General features: G+C 39.4%; 3 protein-coding genes across 3 annotated transcripts; all 3 read right to left on the bottom strand.

The window, feature by feature from the left end:
- Nucleotides 1-934: 934 nt before the first annotated feature.
- Nucleotides 935-3,584, bottom strand: LOC108987495 (pentatricopeptide repeat-containing protein At5g39680-like). The gene is made up of 2 exons (XM_018960421.2): nucleotides 1,168-3,584; nucleotides 935-1,039 (listed from the first exon to the last, which is right to left on the bottom strand). The coding sequence occupies exon 1, from the start codon at nucleotides 3,477-3,479 to the stop codon at nucleotides 1,341-1,343; it is 2,139 nt and encodes a 712-aa protein (XP_018815966.1). The 5' UTR covers nucleotides 3,480-3,584; the 3' UTR covers nucleotides 935-1,039; nucleotides 1,168-1,340.
- Nucleotides 3,585-4,094: 510 nt separating this feature from the next.
- LOC108987500 (DCN1-like protein 3) lies at nucleotides 4,095-14,528 on the bottom strand. Its single transcript, XM_018960425.2, has 9 exons — nucleotides 14,211-14,528; nucleotides 13,452-13,584; nucleotides 12,874-12,925; nucleotides 12,600-12,675; nucleotides 12,362-12,444; nucleotides 11,814-11,910; nucleotides 11,248-11,293; nucleotides 4,718-4,806; nucleotides 4,095-4,600 (listed from the first exon to the last, which is right to left on the bottom strand). Exons 1-9 carry the CDS (start codon nucleotides 14,266-14,268, stop codon nucleotides 4,263-4,265), a joined length of 972 nt encoding a protein of 323 aa, XP_018815970.1. The 5' UTR covers nucleotides 14,269-14,528; the 3' UTR covers nucleotides 4,095-4,262.
- A 1,625-nt stretch (nucleotides 14,529-16,153) lies between these two features.
- Nucleotides 16,154-18,334, bottom strand: LOC108987501 (uncharacterized protein At5g19025-like). The gene is made up of 3 exons (XM_018960426.2): nucleotides 17,289-18,334; nucleotides 16,685-16,782; nucleotides 16,154-16,576 (listed from the first exon to the last, which is right to left on the bottom strand). The coding sequence occupies exons 1-2, from the start codon at nucleotides 17,957-17,959 to the stop codon at nucleotides 16,764-16,766; spliced, it is 690 nt and encodes a 229-aa protein (XP_018815971.2). The 5' UTR covers nucleotides 17,960-18,334; the 3' UTR covers nucleotides 16,154-16,576; nucleotides 16,685-16,763.

Here is an 18,334-nt window from a genome sequence, read left to right as displayed (position 1 = left end):
TATTCAAAGTAGTTTTTTCCTTTTATAAATTCGGTTCAGACTGTCAGATGGCTACATATCCTCTCTGCCAGAACGTGAATTTAAAACGCGGAGGCCTAATGAGTGGTGACCAGTCCTCTCAGTGACCTTTGACATCTGTATTGTTTTGTTTTGTTTTTTGAGCCACAGCCACTTATCTTTGATGATTGATCTCCTTTTTTTTTTTTAAGTTATTAATGACGTTTTCGAAGGGTCTTTTTCCATGAATTTAAAACGTGCAGGCTCTATCAAGAAAAATAAATTATATATGCTTCGTCATCTCGTGAGTTGGCAATCGGTGTGGATGTTTCGGCTGAATGTCCTCAGACATCCCCCAGGCCCCCGCAATTGTGAACTCTAATCTCGGCCCGTTGGGAAAAAAAAAAACTTGGAATTAAAGGTTTAGCACTTTGAAATTTATCAAAGTTATAATCAGAATCAATCCTTATGTTTTCTATCCATAGCTTTGTTCCTGACTAATGCCTAAAACGAAAGCCATGTTGTTTCTGAGTTTATAGGATGAAAATGGACAAGTTTTTATAAGATTATAAACTATAAACTATCCTTTCTCAGAAATGGCGTGATGGCGGTAAATGATAAAAACTATCAATTTCTTCCATGCCCAATAAGCAAGAAAACTATGAAGCATACACATTTCCCACGTTTTTACAATAGACATTTTATCACAGGTTTCATTAGGGAAATTCAAGTTGTGCGAACTAATGGAAAGAATTAGTGTAGCCTATGTTGGTAGTGCTTTGACAGAGATTAAACGTCTACAGAGATGCTACGTATCCAAGCTGCAGGCATTAGCCGAACTCCTCCATCCACTTGCAGAAGCCAGAGTAGCCGGGCACAGATTCTCATTCATTGCATCATAAAATGCTGAGAACTTCAGTGCCCTCTCCGTTTTTTTCTTTGTTTTTCCTGATGAGTATCCTATTATCACTCTTGATGTTCCCACTTGAACTTGCCTCGGGGCAGCCTAGTGAGTCAGAGGCCAATGCTGTAATTCTGCGATCTGAAAGGTAGAAACAAGTTCGAAATAACTTTCTAAACATCAACACAACGGTAATAGGAGCATAAACTTAAAGAGAAAAATACACACACCCACACACTCTCACTCAGAAGTAGTAATTAATGACTTACATGAGATCTCAGTGGCAACGGCCTCCAAAGGGCAAGCTCGATATTCCTTAGAAAAGGGGGCTGACATAGAATGACCTATAGGCTCCATCACATGCAATTATCTCCCCCCGGTCATCCATATGACTGAAAAGTAATCAAAATGCCACCCCGGTAATTGCTTATCATAAAAAATGTCACCAGTAATCTGCACAAGAACAGCAACCATCTTGAAAATGATGAAAGCGGTTGGCATCTCTAACTATTATCACCCTGTTTGTGACCTTTGAAATTAGTTTGGCAGCAATATGGCAATCATCACACATTCTAAGGTTCTTAATTACACGTATCGATGCTTTTGAAGGTGTTTTCATGAGGCCATATGCTATGGCCAGCTTCTCACTGTGATAACTGAGATAATTTTCTTTCTGTTCATCCTCCACATCATGCAGTACTGCAGCAATATTTGGTACATACCCTAATGGTTTAATCTTGGCCAGCAACTCCCCCACCTTTTCATGTATCTGACTAGACTCCGGGTGTGTGTTGTCTTCTGAAACAAAGACATGGGTAATGTTCCTTATCTCTAACCAGCTCACCCCTGGTTCTTTCTTGATGTTTCTTTCTCTCATCAATTTCCGAATCTTCACAACCCCATCCCATCTCCTTTCCTTGGCATACATATTTGATAGCAATATATATGTTCCCACATCATGAGGGTCCATCAGCATGACAGATTCTGCAATTCGCTTCCCTAAACCAAAATTTCTATGGACATGACAAGCATTGACTAAAGTGCGCCATGCAATGACATCCCATTTTACTGGTGTGGATCTCATAAAATTCTCGGCTTCATCAAGTAGTCCAGCTCTGCTCAGAAGCCCGACAATACAGGTATAGTGCTCCAGTCCAGGTTCGATGCCCATTTTTCTCATTAGGTGATTCAAATAGTATAATCCTTCTTGCACCATACCCAAATGAGCACAGGCAGATAGAACCCCAATAAAAGTTACATAGTTAGGACTCACTCCTGAAGTCAACATGTCTTGAAACAAATCTAGAGCTTCTTTACCAAGCCCATGGTGGGAATACCCAGAAATCATTGCATTCCAGGTAACAGAGTCCCGAAAAATCAATTCTGAGAACACTTTATTTGCTCCTTTGATGTTGCCACTCTTAGAATACATAATAATCAAAGCATTCCCAACAATAGTATGGCCCTTGAAACCTGATTTCTTGATACGTGCATGCAACAGATCTCCAAGTCTAAGTGCAGATAAACTAGCGCTGGAGTTCAGCAAAACAGCAAAAGTATATTCATTTGGCATAAAATCTTCAACTTCCATTACTGAAAATAGATTGAGTGCTTCCTCAAAGCAGCCATTTTGGAAATAAGCAGCCATGAGTGCTGTCCACGAGACCACATTCCGATCTTGCAAACAGTCAAAAACTTTCCGCGCATTCAGAATGTTACCACACTTCCCATACATATCAACAATTGCGCTGCTAACAAAGACATCACAATCAAGATCACTCTTCAACATCTGACCATGAACTTGCTTACCTAAATTCAAATCTTTGAGACGAGCACTAAGGCCAAAAAGTGAAATATATGTAACATTGTCCCAGGCCTTACATTCACTTGCCATCCTACCCGTAACTTCTAAAGCTTCCTTCAGATACCCAAGTTCTACAAGTCCATTAACGACTGAATTGTAAGAAACGACATCATACCCAGGCAATGTATTCAAAACCCACATTGCACCTTCCACATCTGAGCACCTCGAATACATGTGAATGAGTGCATTCTTCACATACTGGTGAAATTCCAAGCCAGACTTTAGCACGTAGCCATGACATTGCTTGCCCTCTTCAATCCTCCCACTAACAGAACAAGAGGCTAGAGCAATAGCAAATATGTATTCATTGGGACGCAAATTGTCCACAGAAAACATCTTCTTAAACAGCACAAGAACTTCCAAAGCCAAGCCATTGTGTAAGTAACCCGCCATCAGTGCACTCCATGAAACTATGTTTCGTTCACTCATTTGATCAAACAGTTGTCGGGCAATAAATATATCACCACATTTTGCGTAGAAATTAATGAGTGAGTTGGCGTGAAATAAGTCTTGGGTTTTGGAGGCCAGAGTGCTTGTGATCAAGTGGGCATGGACTAATTTTCCTATTCTTAAGTTTTTAGTTTCAGCTGATTTTTTCAAGAGCTTAATAGGATCAGCAAAAGGAGAGGAGGATCCACGATTGGGTTTGAATAGAAATGGCACGTAACTGAGAAGCGCGCGAGGGTTCGTTGGCGGTCTTGGAGTGGGCATCGCCATTGACCTTGATATTGCAAAGCTTAAACTCTACTACTATAATTTATAGAAGAACCAGGGCATGTAACTCCTCATGCTCATGGTACATGATCATTTCCACAAGGTCATATCAAGGTGAAGTAGACTCGTGCTTGATTTAAAAGTTGAAAAATAAAAAATACATTATCAACGTATAAACCTGCCACGTCAGCCATTCTAAAAAAATATGCGTACTAGCTTTTTTTTTTTTTTTTTTAATATATAATTACAATGTGTACCCTAATAATTTATGTATAAATTTTTAAATAACAAAACTCCTAAAAATAACTTTCATATTTTCCTTTGTTTTTTTAATCTTATCCCAAAGAAATTCAAGACTGAGAAACTCAGAAATTTAATTCAATTTTCACGTGATCAAGCAAAAGATGTTAAAAAATCCTTTATATACATGATAGCTTAGGCAATCAACAAATTTAAAAAATTGCACCATAGTGTGGGAAAAACAATCAAAATATCATTTGTGCTTGGATATTCGAAATATTTTGTGTATAGTAATTGATTATTGAAAGACAGAAACACAACCTCGTATTGATTTCCACATCCCGAAAGAAGAGCATTTAAATACTCACAAACAAACAATAAGAACGGTCAAAAGATTTAAGATGATATATACGTACATATATATATATATATGTGTGTGTGTGTGTGTATGATTATATCCCAAAGCCATACAGATACGTGTATCCAAATATATCAACCCCCAATGAAATATTTCTCCATTGCAACTCAGGTGGCTAGGAGCTCTGTTCAGGAAACTCTCCTTTCTCGATTAAACCGCAAATAGGCACGTGTTGAGAAAAGCCCTGCAAAGCCTTTTGACAAACAACCTTCAACTGCACATGGAGACTTGGAAGAACACAATGGACTGTTATGTCTAACAATTTCCATGCAATCATCTGTGGTATTATTCCCATGTGGATTATCCGCCCAGTTTGCTGGTTTGTGACAAGTCAGCCTGATTCTCTTGAAACTCAAAACAGGATCCAGGTCTGTTGAATGAGGGTAGCCGATAGTTGAGGGCTCCAATTCATCTTGTTGAAGGTCCTCAGGTAATTTCCTCTTCAAACCAGGAAAATCTTTCAATCCTGTGACAAAACCACTGAGTTATGGGACCACAAATATATTTTATCCCATACAATCCTGAAACTCTCCTTCAGAGGACAATTGAGGTCAACTACTACTTTGCAATTGATTGAACATACCAGGAAGAGGGTCATCGAGTTCGGAAGACTGGGATTCTAAATCACCACAGTTACAGAAGAAGTTAGTGTTATCATTAGTTCCCGAGACCCTGCAAGGCAAAAAAGACAAGGTTATTAATTATCTGAGATCCCAAATTAACAAAAGCAGAAAGAACGACATTACTCAATAAAAAAAACAATCTTCTGAGTACAAAAATGTTTCTCCCCCTTCCCTGTGCATTATGATGTCCTTGCACAGTCTTCATCTAAAACAAAAGTACAACTGCCGTAGAAGAGACCTATATAATACAATGGTCCATCACCGGACCTCAAAACCTTAGAATGAACTCCAGTGGAAGCTTTATTTTCCATGCGTGTCTGTGAACTCCCAAAATATAACTAGAGAGTTAAAGTGGGGTACCGTCCCTTTTCATAATATCCACACACATATATATAACTAGAGACTTAAAAATGTTTTCTTTTTTCTTTTTTTGCCTTTAGGTTACACATGCCTTTTCATGGTTTTTGAACCTATAACCTCAGCTTCATCCCATTCTTGAGGTGCCTAAGCTGGAGCTCATTTGAACAGAATTGAAAAATTAACAATTCCAACGAATGCATATCTTGAAGCAGAACACTCACATCAACCGCTTTCTCAAGTTTATGTATGGCTCCAAGGTCATTTTTAATATATCTGAGGAACTCAAAATTTTCCCATTGAAAATGGCCTCCTTGGATAGACTCCTTTTCCTTTTCCATCTTAATCTCAATGTATATGACAATTGAAGATACCAGGTACATATATTTATAAGTGCACCCCGTATCATCCTTTGCTCAATATCACTTTATGATAAACCACAAAAGTCAGCAAGGGCCCGTAGGCCAAATCCGAAATATCTGGGATAACAAGACATGCAACATACGTAGTGGAACGTGGGACGTAGTGGACGTAATTGGCACATGAAGAAGGAAGCTTGACTGGGTCGCATGCGGTACTGGGTGACATGCAGTTGCAGACTGCGAGTTTTACGTAGTTTTATTTCCGTTGTTTTTTATTTCCGTTGTAATGCTTTGTTTTACGTGGGCTTGTTCTGTTTTACGTTGTTCTGTTTTTATGTTATTCTATTTTACATGCAAGTCGGGTTTCAAGTAATTAGCTATCAGTTTTCCCTCAATTCCGGATTTCTTGTAAGTGGCTTACTTATTTAAGTAGCCCAGATTATCAATGAAAAAGGCAGGAATTATTTGCATTCTAATTGAGGTACATTCTCACCCGAAGAGAATCATTTTTATTACCAATTATATTATCTGTGTTGGGACCTATCATTGGCCTCAGAGCCAGGTTTTAAATGGGAACCAATAAAGAACGTATCGAGCAATTGGAAGTCGGGCTAGGGGGAGTGCAAGATGGGTTACACAGGATGGAGCTCGGCTTGGCCGAGAGGCTTCGTCAAGTGGAGGAAACTCTCAATCGCCTTTCCGATGTCTTGCTTGTCAACCAGGAAATTCCTAACCACCATTGAGAAGGCAATGATGGGGGACGGATGGTGGTATCCTCCAAAACAGCAAAACTTGAATTTCCTCGATTTTCAGGGGATGATCCGACGGAGTGGTTCAATCGTGTGAATCAATTCTTCGAGTTCCAAAATACTCCTGAAGCCCAAAGAGTTTCTTTGGCTTCTTATCACTTGGAAGGAGAGGCTAACCAATGGTGGCAATGGATCCGCAGGACACTCCGAGAAGAAGGTCACGCTCTCTCATGGGCAAACTTTGAAGACGAACTCTGGGCTCGCTTTGGGCCGTCAGAATGTGAAGATTTTGATGAAGCCCTTTCAAGAATAAGGCAGGTTGGTTCTTTGCGGGATTACCAGCGAGAATTCGAGCGCTTGGGCAATCGAGTTCACGGATGGACGCAAAGAGCTCTTGTAGGTACTTTTATGGGGGGCTTAAAGATGGACATCTCGGATGGTATACGGATGTTTAAGCCCCAAACACTCAAAGAAGCCATTAGTTTAGCAAGAATGAAGGATGATCAATTGGCTAGACAAAGGAGATTTGTAAGACCTGCACCAACAACACGAGCTCCCTTAGCTCTTCCACCTACTAATCGGGCAGCACCACCAAGCCCTACCGTTCCCGTGCGACGGCTTACATGGGACGAAATGCAGAGGAGACGAGCTCAAAATTTATGCTTCAATTGTAATGACCGTTTCACTGCAGGACACAAATGCCAGGGCCCACGGATACTCATGCTGGAGAATTGCGAGGAAAATAGCAATCTATTGGGCGATGAGGGGAACGTAGAATAGCCAACGGAAGAGACACACGAGGAACCTCCTGAACCCGAAATCACACTGCATGCGTTAGCAGGGTTTACCGCACCCAAAACCATGCGGGTAGCTGCTAAAATCGGCTCTCATAACATCGTCGTATTAATCAACAGTGGGTCAACCCACAACTTCATCAGTGAGCGATTGGCTAACAGGTTGCGTCTACCAGTGGCGCCAACCGAGACTTTCAACATGCGAATAGCTAATGGCGACAAACTGAAGTGCCAAGGGCGTTTCGACCAGGTACGGGTGGACTTGCAAGGCACTGTTTTTTCCTTAACTCTCTATTCCCTTCCTCTAATCGGGCTGGATTTAGTATTGGGAATCCAATGGCTGGAAATGTTAGGATCCATGGTGTGCAATTGCAAACAGTTGACCATGGAGTTCCTTTGGGAGAACCAGACCAGACGGTTGCAAGGGGCTAACAGAGAAAACATAACAGATGCATCAATGAAAGAGCTATCCAAAGAGGCTCACCAGAGCCACACAATTTTTGCCATCTGCTTACAAGTCAATACTAAGGGATCAACCGAAGAAATACATCCTGAGGTGCAGGAAATATTACAAGAATTTTCAGAACTATTTCAAGAGCCCTCAAGTTTACCACCAGCCAGAGAGATAGACCATTTCATCACACTCAAAGAAGGAACGGAGCCGGTTAATGTCAGACCATATCGGTATGCATACTATCAAAAGGAAGAAATAGAGAAGCAAGTTCAAAATATGTTAAACTCAGGCCTCATCCGACCCAGTACAAGCCCCTTCTCATCACCAGTTCTTCTAGTGAAAAAGAATGATGGGAATTGGCGTTTTTGCACAGACTATCGTGCACTTAACGCTGCCACCATAAAAGATCGCTTCCCCATTCCCACAGTAGATGATATGCTGGACGAACTCTATGGTGCATCGTACTTTACGAAACTGGATCTAAGGGCCGGATACCATCAGGTACGAGTGAATCCCCCGGATATTCAAAAAACCACTTTCCGCACTCATAATGGACATTACGAATATTTCGGCCTATGCAATGCACCTTCAACTTTTCAGGCTATCATGAACTCAATATTTCGTCCTCATCTTAGAAAATTCATACTAGTTTTCTTCGATGATATATTAGTTTATAGTCCTACTTGGGACAAGCACTTGTTGCATGTTAAACAGGCGTTGATGATACTAAAACAGCAACAATTCTTTGTCAAAGCTAGCAAATGTGCTTTTGGACAACAAGAGTTGGAGTACCTGGGGCATATTGTCACCAGTCAAGGAGTAAAAGTCGACGATAGCAAAATTGCCGCGATGGTGGCATGGCCACGACCCTTTAACATTTCCGAGTTACGTGGTTTTTTGGGGTTAACAGGATACTACAGAAAATTTGTCAAAAATTATGGCATTGTTGCACGGACCCTCACCAATCTCCTTAAGAAGGGCCAATTCGGGTGGCATGAGGAAGCAGAAGCTGCCTTTGTTGCTCTAAAACAGGCCATGACAACCACACCAATACTTGCAATGCCCAACTTCAACGATAATTTCACTATTGAAGCGGATGCATCGGGCGAAGGGATTGGAGCGGTATTAGCGCAGCAAGGCAGACCAGTGGCCTTCATGAGTCGGGCACTTGGAGTGGCAAAGAAGTCTTGGTCCACATACGCCAAGGAAATGTTAGCAATTGTGGAGGCAATCCGGCTATGGCGTCCTTATCTACTGGGCAGGAAATTCTATATTCAAACAGACCAAAGAAGCCTAAAGTATTTTCTAGAGCAACGCATCACCACACCGGAGCAACAAAAATGGATAGCCAAACTTTTAGGCTATGACTATGAAATAACATATCGCCCAGGACGTGAAAACTCTGCAGCCGATGCCCTCTCACAGAAGCAAGGAAGCCCCGTCCTCCATAATATATTTTTTTCTCAAGTTGACTTATGGGAAGAGATTAAACAAGCAGCACGGGAGGACCCTTATATCCAGTCCATGGGCCGTGTAGCAACCAACCAATCCAACGAACACTACGTGTGGCGCAATGGCCTACTGCGTTACAAGAATAAGGTGATAGTTCCAGCTGATCCTACCTTACGGACCAAACTTCTTCACGAGATGCATGACACCAAGGTGGGCGGCCATTCTGGCATTCTGCGCACCTACAAAAAATTGGGGCAACAATTTTATTGGCCAGGGATGCTCAAATCAGTCCAAGAGTATATTAAATGTTGCGCGGTATGCCAGAAAATTAAATCAGAAACCTTGGCGCCGGCAGGACTCTTACAACCCCTACCTATTCCATGCCAAGTATGGGACGACATCACACTTGATTTTATTGAAGGATTACCAACTTCGCAAGGCAAGGATACCATCATGGTAGTCGTCGACAAGCTCAGTAAGTCAGCCCACTTCCTAACTTTGACACATCCATTTACAGCTAAAGGTGTCGCAGAAAAATTTGTGGAAGGCATTATGAAGCTACACGGAATGCCCAGATCAATCGTCAGTGACCGCGATCCCATTTTTGTAAGCAACTTTTGGCAAGAATTCTTCAAAATGTCAGGCACCAAACTGAAGCTTAGCTCCGCATATCACCCACAGACCGATAGCCAAACGGAAGTCATCAATCGCTGCGTTGAACAATACCTCAGATGCTTTGTAAACCAGTGGCCACGAAAATGGAGCTTCTATTTACCTTGGGCTGAGTACTGGTACAACACCACGTATCATATATCGACGGGAATGACTCCTTTCCAAGCACTATATGGAAGATTGCCACCCACCATTCCATCATACAATGAAGGCTTCTCACCAGTGCACGAAGTTGATCGACAATTACTGAACCGAGATCAATTATTGCAACAACTCAAGTCCAATCTTGCACGCTCGGTTAACCGAATGAAACAATTCGCAAATCAAAAGAGAAGAGAAGTGTCGTTCGAGGTTGACACTTAGTGCTTCTAAAACTACACCCCTATCGCCAGCAAACGTTTTTAAAAGAGTTCATCAGAAATTGGCTAGCTACTTCTATGGCCCTTATAAAATTTTGCAAAAAATCGGATCAATCGCCTATAAGCTTCAATTACCAGAAGGGTCACGCGTCCATCCCGTCTTTCATGTCTCGCTACTCAAACGGTACAACACTCACGATGACAGCATACAACACAACACGGAGTTGCCACCATTCACTGATGATGGAGTCGTCATGTTGGAACCTCAGTCTATTTTAGATCACCGCTGGATAAAACAAGGGGCTCAAATTGTAGAAGAAAGTTTGGTTCATTGGAAAAATCTTCCAACAGAAGAGGCAACCTGGGAACCTACAAAACAGCTGTCGGAGATGTTTCCAGACATGGACCTTGAGGACAAGGATCCACGTAATGGGGGGGGTATTGATAAACCACGAAAGTCAGCAAGGGCCCGTAGGCCAAATCCAAAATATCTGGGATAACAAGGCATGCGACATACGTAGTGGAACGTGGGACGTAGTGGACGTAATTGGCACATGAAGAAAGGAACGTGAAGAAGGAAGCTTGACTGGGTCGCATGCGGTACTGGGTCACATGCAGTTGCAGACTGCGAGTTTTACGTAGTTTTATTTCCGTTGTTTTTTATTTCCGTTGTAATGCTCTGTTTTACGTGGGCGTGTTCTGTTTTACGTTGTTCTGTTTTTATGTTATTCTGTTTTACATGCAAGTCGGGTTTCAAGTAATTAGCTATCAGTTTTCCCTCAATTCCGGATTTCTTGTAAGTGGCTTACTTATTTAAGTAGCCCAGATTATCAATGAAAAAGGCAGGAATTATTTGCATTCTAATTGAGGTACATTCTCACCCGAAGAGAACCATTTTTATTACCAATTATATTATATGTGTTGGGACCTATCACTTTACCAAGCTACTCCCACAAAAGGAGAAAGGAGAGTGTTTTAAGTTTTCAGACAAACAATATATAGGCTTAGTCACATGCATGCGAACACTTGTCTCAAACCCAAAGACAGTGAGCATTGTGTCAGGAAGGCTGAACCCAATAGTTGGACAAAGGCTTTCATGGGGTTGGGTTTAAGAATTGAGATATATTCATGGTCTAAACGGAGTAAGTATTTGAAAAGTTGATGAAGCAACATTTCAAAGATGTACACTACAAACAATTTTTGTTTTTGATGAGTAAGCTACAAATAAAGTTTGGGAATCATGTATCGATTGACATTCACACTGAGAGAAAGAATTCATTATTTGGCAAACCTGTACATATGCTCAACAAAGTCATCTATTAGAACAGGCCAAGCACCTGGAAAAAGAGAAGAAAAAAAGGTTAGGCATTACCTTTTTCTCCTTCTATATAGATGGCCCCAAGTCCCTCTACCAAGCCAATATAGTAAAACATAGAAGTCAAAATAAGGTGGAAGTTAAAGGACATAACAATAGGATGCTGTTGTTTGCCACCATTTATTCATAACTCTCGTATTATTGTATGCACCATTCATATCATAAACAGTTACGGAAACTGTTCATTTTAAGGTGAAATATGTCATATATATATACCCTTGTGGCCTGATACTTTTGGGTTTTAAGACCCTAGTTTCAAAAGGTGAGCATTTGAGTGTAACTTTTCATTTTAAAAGGCCACTACTACTACTACTTAACACACAAAAGTCATCTACTAACACAATCACAACTATTATACAACATCTGTCACAAAGAAGAGATAAAATGTACTATATGCATTATGCCATGATTGTCTTCCGAGAACAAAAAATCTGGTAAATATTTTTTTTTTAGTAAGTAAAAAATCTGGTGAATATTAGTACCTTCAGGATCATAACCTTCCAGATTTTCATGTACACACCGGCTGAAAGCTAAAACTTGCTGCCAAGTATCCTCAGAGATGTTATGTCGTTGATTTTTCTAGATGAAATTCAATAGGTTAGTTTTTAGAAGAAATGCACAACAAAGATAATAATAACAGTAATAATGGAAGTTATAATCTATAATAAATCAAATCCATTAACATGTAGAGTATTCCTAACTTTAAAATTATTGTGTACATAACATAACCAATGCTGGTATGCCCTACATGAGGGACTACTACTGTTCCCAATCATAGCAATTGGCATGCACAAATTATCACGAACAAAGCATTTATGTGAGCTCAATAAGGGTATCATAGGATATAATAAATGTTCCAAATTACTACCTGATTAATCTCAACCGTTTCAAATTACCATAATCTAGCTATGTAATAAGGAATTACCATAAGCTAGCATTACAGCTGATTTTATTATGCTGAAATTTCTTGTGCATCAAATCTGTATAAATAGAAAAGCATGGCAAACTTCCAACATTAGACTTTAATTACCTCAACAAAGTCACACCATTGATTAAGCAGTCGAAATCTCCCAGCCAAGACTAACCTCCATGCAGTAACTGCCTTGCTTACAGCTGTAAACCATTCACCCCCCAAAAAAAGGTTAAAAAAAGGAGAAGCCTCATAACAAAAATCTGCGATGCATATCTCCTGTATGTTATAGAACTTATTTCAATAGATATCCAGTAAGAATATTATAGGAAATCGTGGAAAAGTGTCAAAAACTTACTGATGTTCTTTTGACCATTTTCACGGCACATGAAGAAAACAAAATCATAGAAGCGGGAGAACTCAGAAAAATCTACCTATATAAAACAAGAACAAAAGGGGCGAGGTAGAATCACAACATGCAAATCAACAAACTACAATACACATCCCACATACCAATAGTAAAAAAATCTAAAAGCACTTCATATGAGATGCCAATGCATATTTTATTTTACAAGAAAACAATTGCTTATTTTAAAATATCATTAAAGAACTTCAAAGAAATGAAAACTCACCATCAAGACTAGCCGTGAAATGAGCATCACAAGTTCATCAAAAATTGAAATCCTGTTGAAGTAAACACAATAGCAGAAAAAAGGCTCAATGGCATACAACTACGTTCATATACACATTTCTCAAGTATGCATTCTATCTCGGTTCCCAGAACCTATTTTATTTTCCTTAGTTACAGTTATGATTATAGCAACATAAAAACATTTGAATAGCTTTCATATTATTTTGTTGTCATATTACCTAAAGAAAGTCAATGAGAAATTTTTCTCTCTTTTCATATTTACCGAAAAGATGTTACAATATAAGTTTAAATTTAAACTACACTGATATACATTTTCAAAACTGTTCTGTTTTTTCTTTTTTTTTCTTTTATCAGTAGCATTTTCTAAACTGTTCAGAACATTGAAACTATACCGATAATCAACATTATCAAAACTGACAGAACAGTTCATCCACAAAATGCATGCCTATGGCAAATGCATGCTGTTCAAGTCTTAAATTAATCTGAAATAGCCTCTAATCCAACTTTCTAAGGGACCTCCATGTTTTAAAAAGCTGCAAATGCAATAGAGATTTATACCCCGTATCAACCCTTGACTCCACTAATTTTAAGAACTGAGTCAATGCATCCCTTGAAATGTTGGACATCTGCGATTCATCATCTTCTTTGTAGCCCTCTCTCTCACTAACATATGTACACCGTGATCTAAGATCTGCAATAAAAGTCCACAAAACGAATAAACAATATGAACTATTATTTTAGACTAACAATTATTATATAAAAAATCATACAAATGATAAGAACTTTTCTCTGCCTGGCATTTCTCCATTTTCCCTGGAGTTCCCTCTAATATTTTCTTTAATTTTTGCTTATTTTCTCTCTTCTTCACATCCACAACTTAGAAAGTTAGAAGGAATCGGTGCCTATATTGAGTTTTCGGCTATCTATAGTTTGTGATTTTTCACTTCCAATGAGGTATGCCATATATCCACAAGTTGTTAAAAATATTGATAATATAATTTGTTGACAATATTTTATATTTTTTATACAGCACAATATACGTTATTTAATTCTCTCACCCGGGAAAGATAAATTTCTGGATCCTCCCAAAGTTAAATATCTAAAATTTTGAAATACAAGAATATATTGCCGTTTTCCACATTTCTCAGCGGCCAGAAGCAGCTTAACTATGAAACTCAGCTTTAAAGAAAGTATGTAACGCCCATTAAAAATTATAGAAACCCAGAAATCAATTTCCTTACAGTTGAAAGCAATAATCAGATTATCATCTGAAATTGAAACTGGAAATAAATAGAATTCAAGAAGGCGAGGAATTACCGCAGTACCGTCGGTAAATCTCGATGATGTCGAAGTGATTCGACCCCGAGGAATCCATGGGATGGCCGATGGTTGGAAATTCCTGCGAGCTAGGGTTGTCGGTGGGATCGGTAAATCGAAACCTTAGAGGGAACTGGAGAAGAATCGCATGTATCGAGAGCCTCTATCTCCCTCTCCCTCTCTGCCTCAGTGTAATCATAAGCAGACCATGGGATTTTCAGTTATATGTAGTTGCATTTTCAAGGGGCCAGTTATTTTTTCGTTTTCTCAAATGGAATAATCGAACAACTTTAATGGTAATCCTTGCCTATTATCAATAAAACAAAGAAATTCACACCTGAATTGATTCAATATCATAGATATTAGGGAAATGATAGGCTTACTATCCTCTTACTACTTATTTACTACTTTTTTTATATTTAATTTTTTTTATAATTTTTTATTTTACTTAATAGTTAAGGAAGTGATAATTAGTAAATTTATATATTTTTTTAATTTTTTCTTAATGATTAAGGATGTTAAAAAAATACTTAAAATAAAATGATAAAAAAATAAAAACACTATAAGTAATAGATGGGTAGTAGATAGGTAGTAAGCCTATCACTACCCTAGATATTATAGAATGAGCAAATGATGCCGTAAGCGTCAAAAAAAACAAAAAAAAAAAGCAAAGATGCCGTAACGACTAGCAACTCATCTACAAGTTATCTACTACTTCCGCATAAAATATAATTTTTTTAAATTTTAGATAGATTAAATCTAAATATCAAATTTAAAAAAATATTATTTTATTCAATCAAAATATTTTTTAAATTCAGAATTCATATTTTTTACGTAAACTTTTTTAAACCGGACAAAATTATGTGCTAATTTTTGTTTTGTTTTCGTGTTTTTTACGTAAAAAAAATTTAAAACCGGATAAATATGTGGGTTTTTATCCATCGCACGCAACGTTGGGCCACTGCACCCACATGGTTTAGATTTTAAAACCCAAGCAAGCGCTGGTTTGTGTAGGGGTAGCGCAGCCAATTTACTAAAACCTGCCCATGTAAATTGTAGCCGGAGAGCTGCCACGGAGTTACCGAAGCGTTTAGAAGAATGAGGAACAGTTTCCTTTACAGAGGAAAGCAGGAGGTGAGAGCACCAAGGTCGGTCGGTCATTCGAGGTTTTCTTGGCCCTCCAATGACTGCTGCCTAGGTGCTCACTTTCGTTAGCAAGTTTCCCAGTAAATCAGGCTTCATAACTGTACATGTAAGGAACTAAAAATGGGACATTTTGCCGTCCCAGATGTAGCAGTCCCTTCATAATGACTCATGAGGAGGAAGGTTGAGCTAAGCTCAAACAACAAACTCTCTTCGCGCCTCTAAAGATTACAACTATTATAGTGTATGGTTACATCATCGCCATTCGCATCCCATAAAGAACAATTCCCATCTCTGAAATGGCATCCCTCACAACAATTTCTTCAAGTCCAGTAACCATGCCTGTTAACTTAATTGCACTATGGCAGTCGCCACAAATCCGATGGCTCCGCACAACTTGCAGTGGAGTCCGATCAACTCACAGTAATTATCAACTTGACAAAACCACCCTCAAAGTGCAAGATCTCAAACAATTCAAACACCTACCCCCAACCTTTTATTAGAAAGGTGGAAAACAGAGTAATATCTTTAATGCCTGATTCAGGGGAAAGGAATAGACACAAAACCTGGTTTGGAGGAACAAAAAAATGATTGTAGCCACCATGAAAATTAGACAAGGACTCGAAGAGTGTTTTCCTTGATGATACAAAATAACTTAAGCTTAGGCATGCCAACGATGGGGAACATATCTACCTGCATATTCATCTGCATCAAAAATCTGCAGTACATATAATATCTTTCACTGTTCTAGGCAAGTTGGTAAATCCAATGGACAAAAAAGCAGAACAGGTGTTCATAAATGATCACAAATAGCTAAGCCTCGATTGCATGGATAGCAATAGTCACAAACAGTCAAGACACTAAGAATGAATGTATGGCCACAGTACAGGGTTATAAATCAAGATAAACTTTGGTGTTACGTTGACAGCAAAAGGAGAAGATCAAAGAACTTGGTGTGTTACATGCAGAATGAGGACCTGGATTAACATGATTAGTAGGGAACCAAAACGAGGCAGTACACTTCGAAGCATATATCATCATTGAAGAACGCTTGATTCGTGAATAAGCGCGAACTTTTAAAGATTAATTTCATACAACCCTCCATTAAAGCCTCGGAATAATCTAGCGTGGTCATGCACAGACTGCATTTCCAGAATGTTTTTGACAATTGATGAGCTTTTCGATGGCTTACTGATTAATGGGGAATGCACAAATGATCAATTCTGTCATAGATAATCAAAGGAATTAGGGTAGCCAGTTACATCTTTTCAAAAGTCTGTTAATAATTATAAGCTAAGCATGAAATGATAAGGTAGGAAGTCATAATTAACCATGCAGTGTGGTGCAAACATAGATAGAAGGAATGAATCATGCCACGCATGCTGTTTCCGTCCAATGTCTGTGATCCTGTTATGGATCCCATCTAAACCTGTCCAATCACAATACACACACCAATCAACAAACAGAACTGCTTTCTGTGCTGTCGCAGGGCATAACATCAACATTACATTGACTTCGTAATTATAAGATGCTTAGTACCACAAAGTTCTAAATTTAGTTTTGGAAAGTTTCAAGAACAAGAGAAGGGGCCGGGTTTAAAGGGAACTGTCTCCGGAAATTATTAAATATATTTTTTTAAAAAAATACCCCATTCTTTAGGTTTCTAACTTTAAGAACATGTATAGCCTGCAAAAAACATCAATAAAGCATCAAAAGATCTTATTATGTCCTAAAAATCTTATAAACTAAAAGATTCTTATATTCCCCACCGTAACCAATGGTATATAATCCTTACAACTTATTGCCAAGAGCTTATTTAAAGACAATATAGATCCGAAAGAGATTAACCCGAGAAGGCTCTTCTCTGTGTATTATGGTTATTCCTGTATTCCGATTACCCTCTGTGTTGAATAACACCAACCGCATCAATTCTACCTTTTGTTCTTCCGATGCTTCTTCGGCCCCGGAACTTCCAATCTACCCACAGAACACCCACACCTCCCTCGGAAAACAAGAACCGCTCTTCCATTGGGGGGTGCCATCTTCTTGAGCTCCGCCTCCAATTCCCGGTGGTGGTCGCGTGGCAATTCAAATAGACCCTTCTTCACTCCTCCATCTTTAACCAAATTAGACGAGCTCTTCACACACTCCTCTGTTTCCAACTGAATATCGAACTCTGCCGCCTTCCTCAGGCCCTTGCAATCCGGATTCCCACACTTCCGGCTAGTAAATATCACAACCATCCAGGCAGCCAGTGCAGAACAACAAACGCTAAGTCCTATAGAACCATATAACAACGGAGCAGTAGAAACTTCCTCTTTAACAAAAGAAACAATCGCTCCAACAATTCCGACAAGCTCGACGGCCACAAACCTGATATAAGGGAACAGCAAAAACCCGCAAGCGCCAATAACTGCTATAAGGATTACTATATCTATTACCACCGATCGAGATCGATCACAAACTGGGGTTTTCGAAGAACTCGGCGAATGGAGCGCCTTTCTATTCCTCGATAAAGGATTACTTAGCCTTGATTTCGTGTCAGCCATGGCTGTGGGTTGGTCAACGGAGTTGCAGACCGAGATTGAGCAATGGAAATAGACCATTTCAAACGGAGCCCAGAAATTGAAGCCAATCTCTGATTGAAACAAACCCAAAAAAATAAATCCGAGAACCAGATCGAACACCCAAGATTGTAGACCCAAAACCCGACCGACACAGAAGACGAAAAGGCCGAAATAACAAGGAATTCGAATCCACCTTCAGATCGGGATTTGTCGGTGCCTATAACTATCGCAAAGCTCAAACCAAACACATCCGACTGAATCAAAATAAGAGCTAGAATTCGCTAGAGATGGTTGTGATTTTGGGAGTGTGTGGATTGGGTAAGGCCGGCTTGCGACGTTTGGAACCAGAGGAAGCAGAGGGGACAAGAAAGAGTCATTATAGTGCTGTATCTCTCTTTCGAGAGAGGTAGAGAG

This window comes from Juglans regia, chromosome 10, assembly GCF_001411555.2.
Source record: "Juglans regia cultivar Chandler chromosome 10, Walnut 2.0, whole genome shotgun sequence".
Lineage (NCBI taxonomy): Eukaryota > Viridiplantae > Streptophyta > Magnoliopsida > Fagales > Juglandaceae > Juglans > Juglans regia.
Note: the sequence above shows the minus strand (reverse complement) of the source record. Positions and strands in the feature narration are given on the sequence as shown.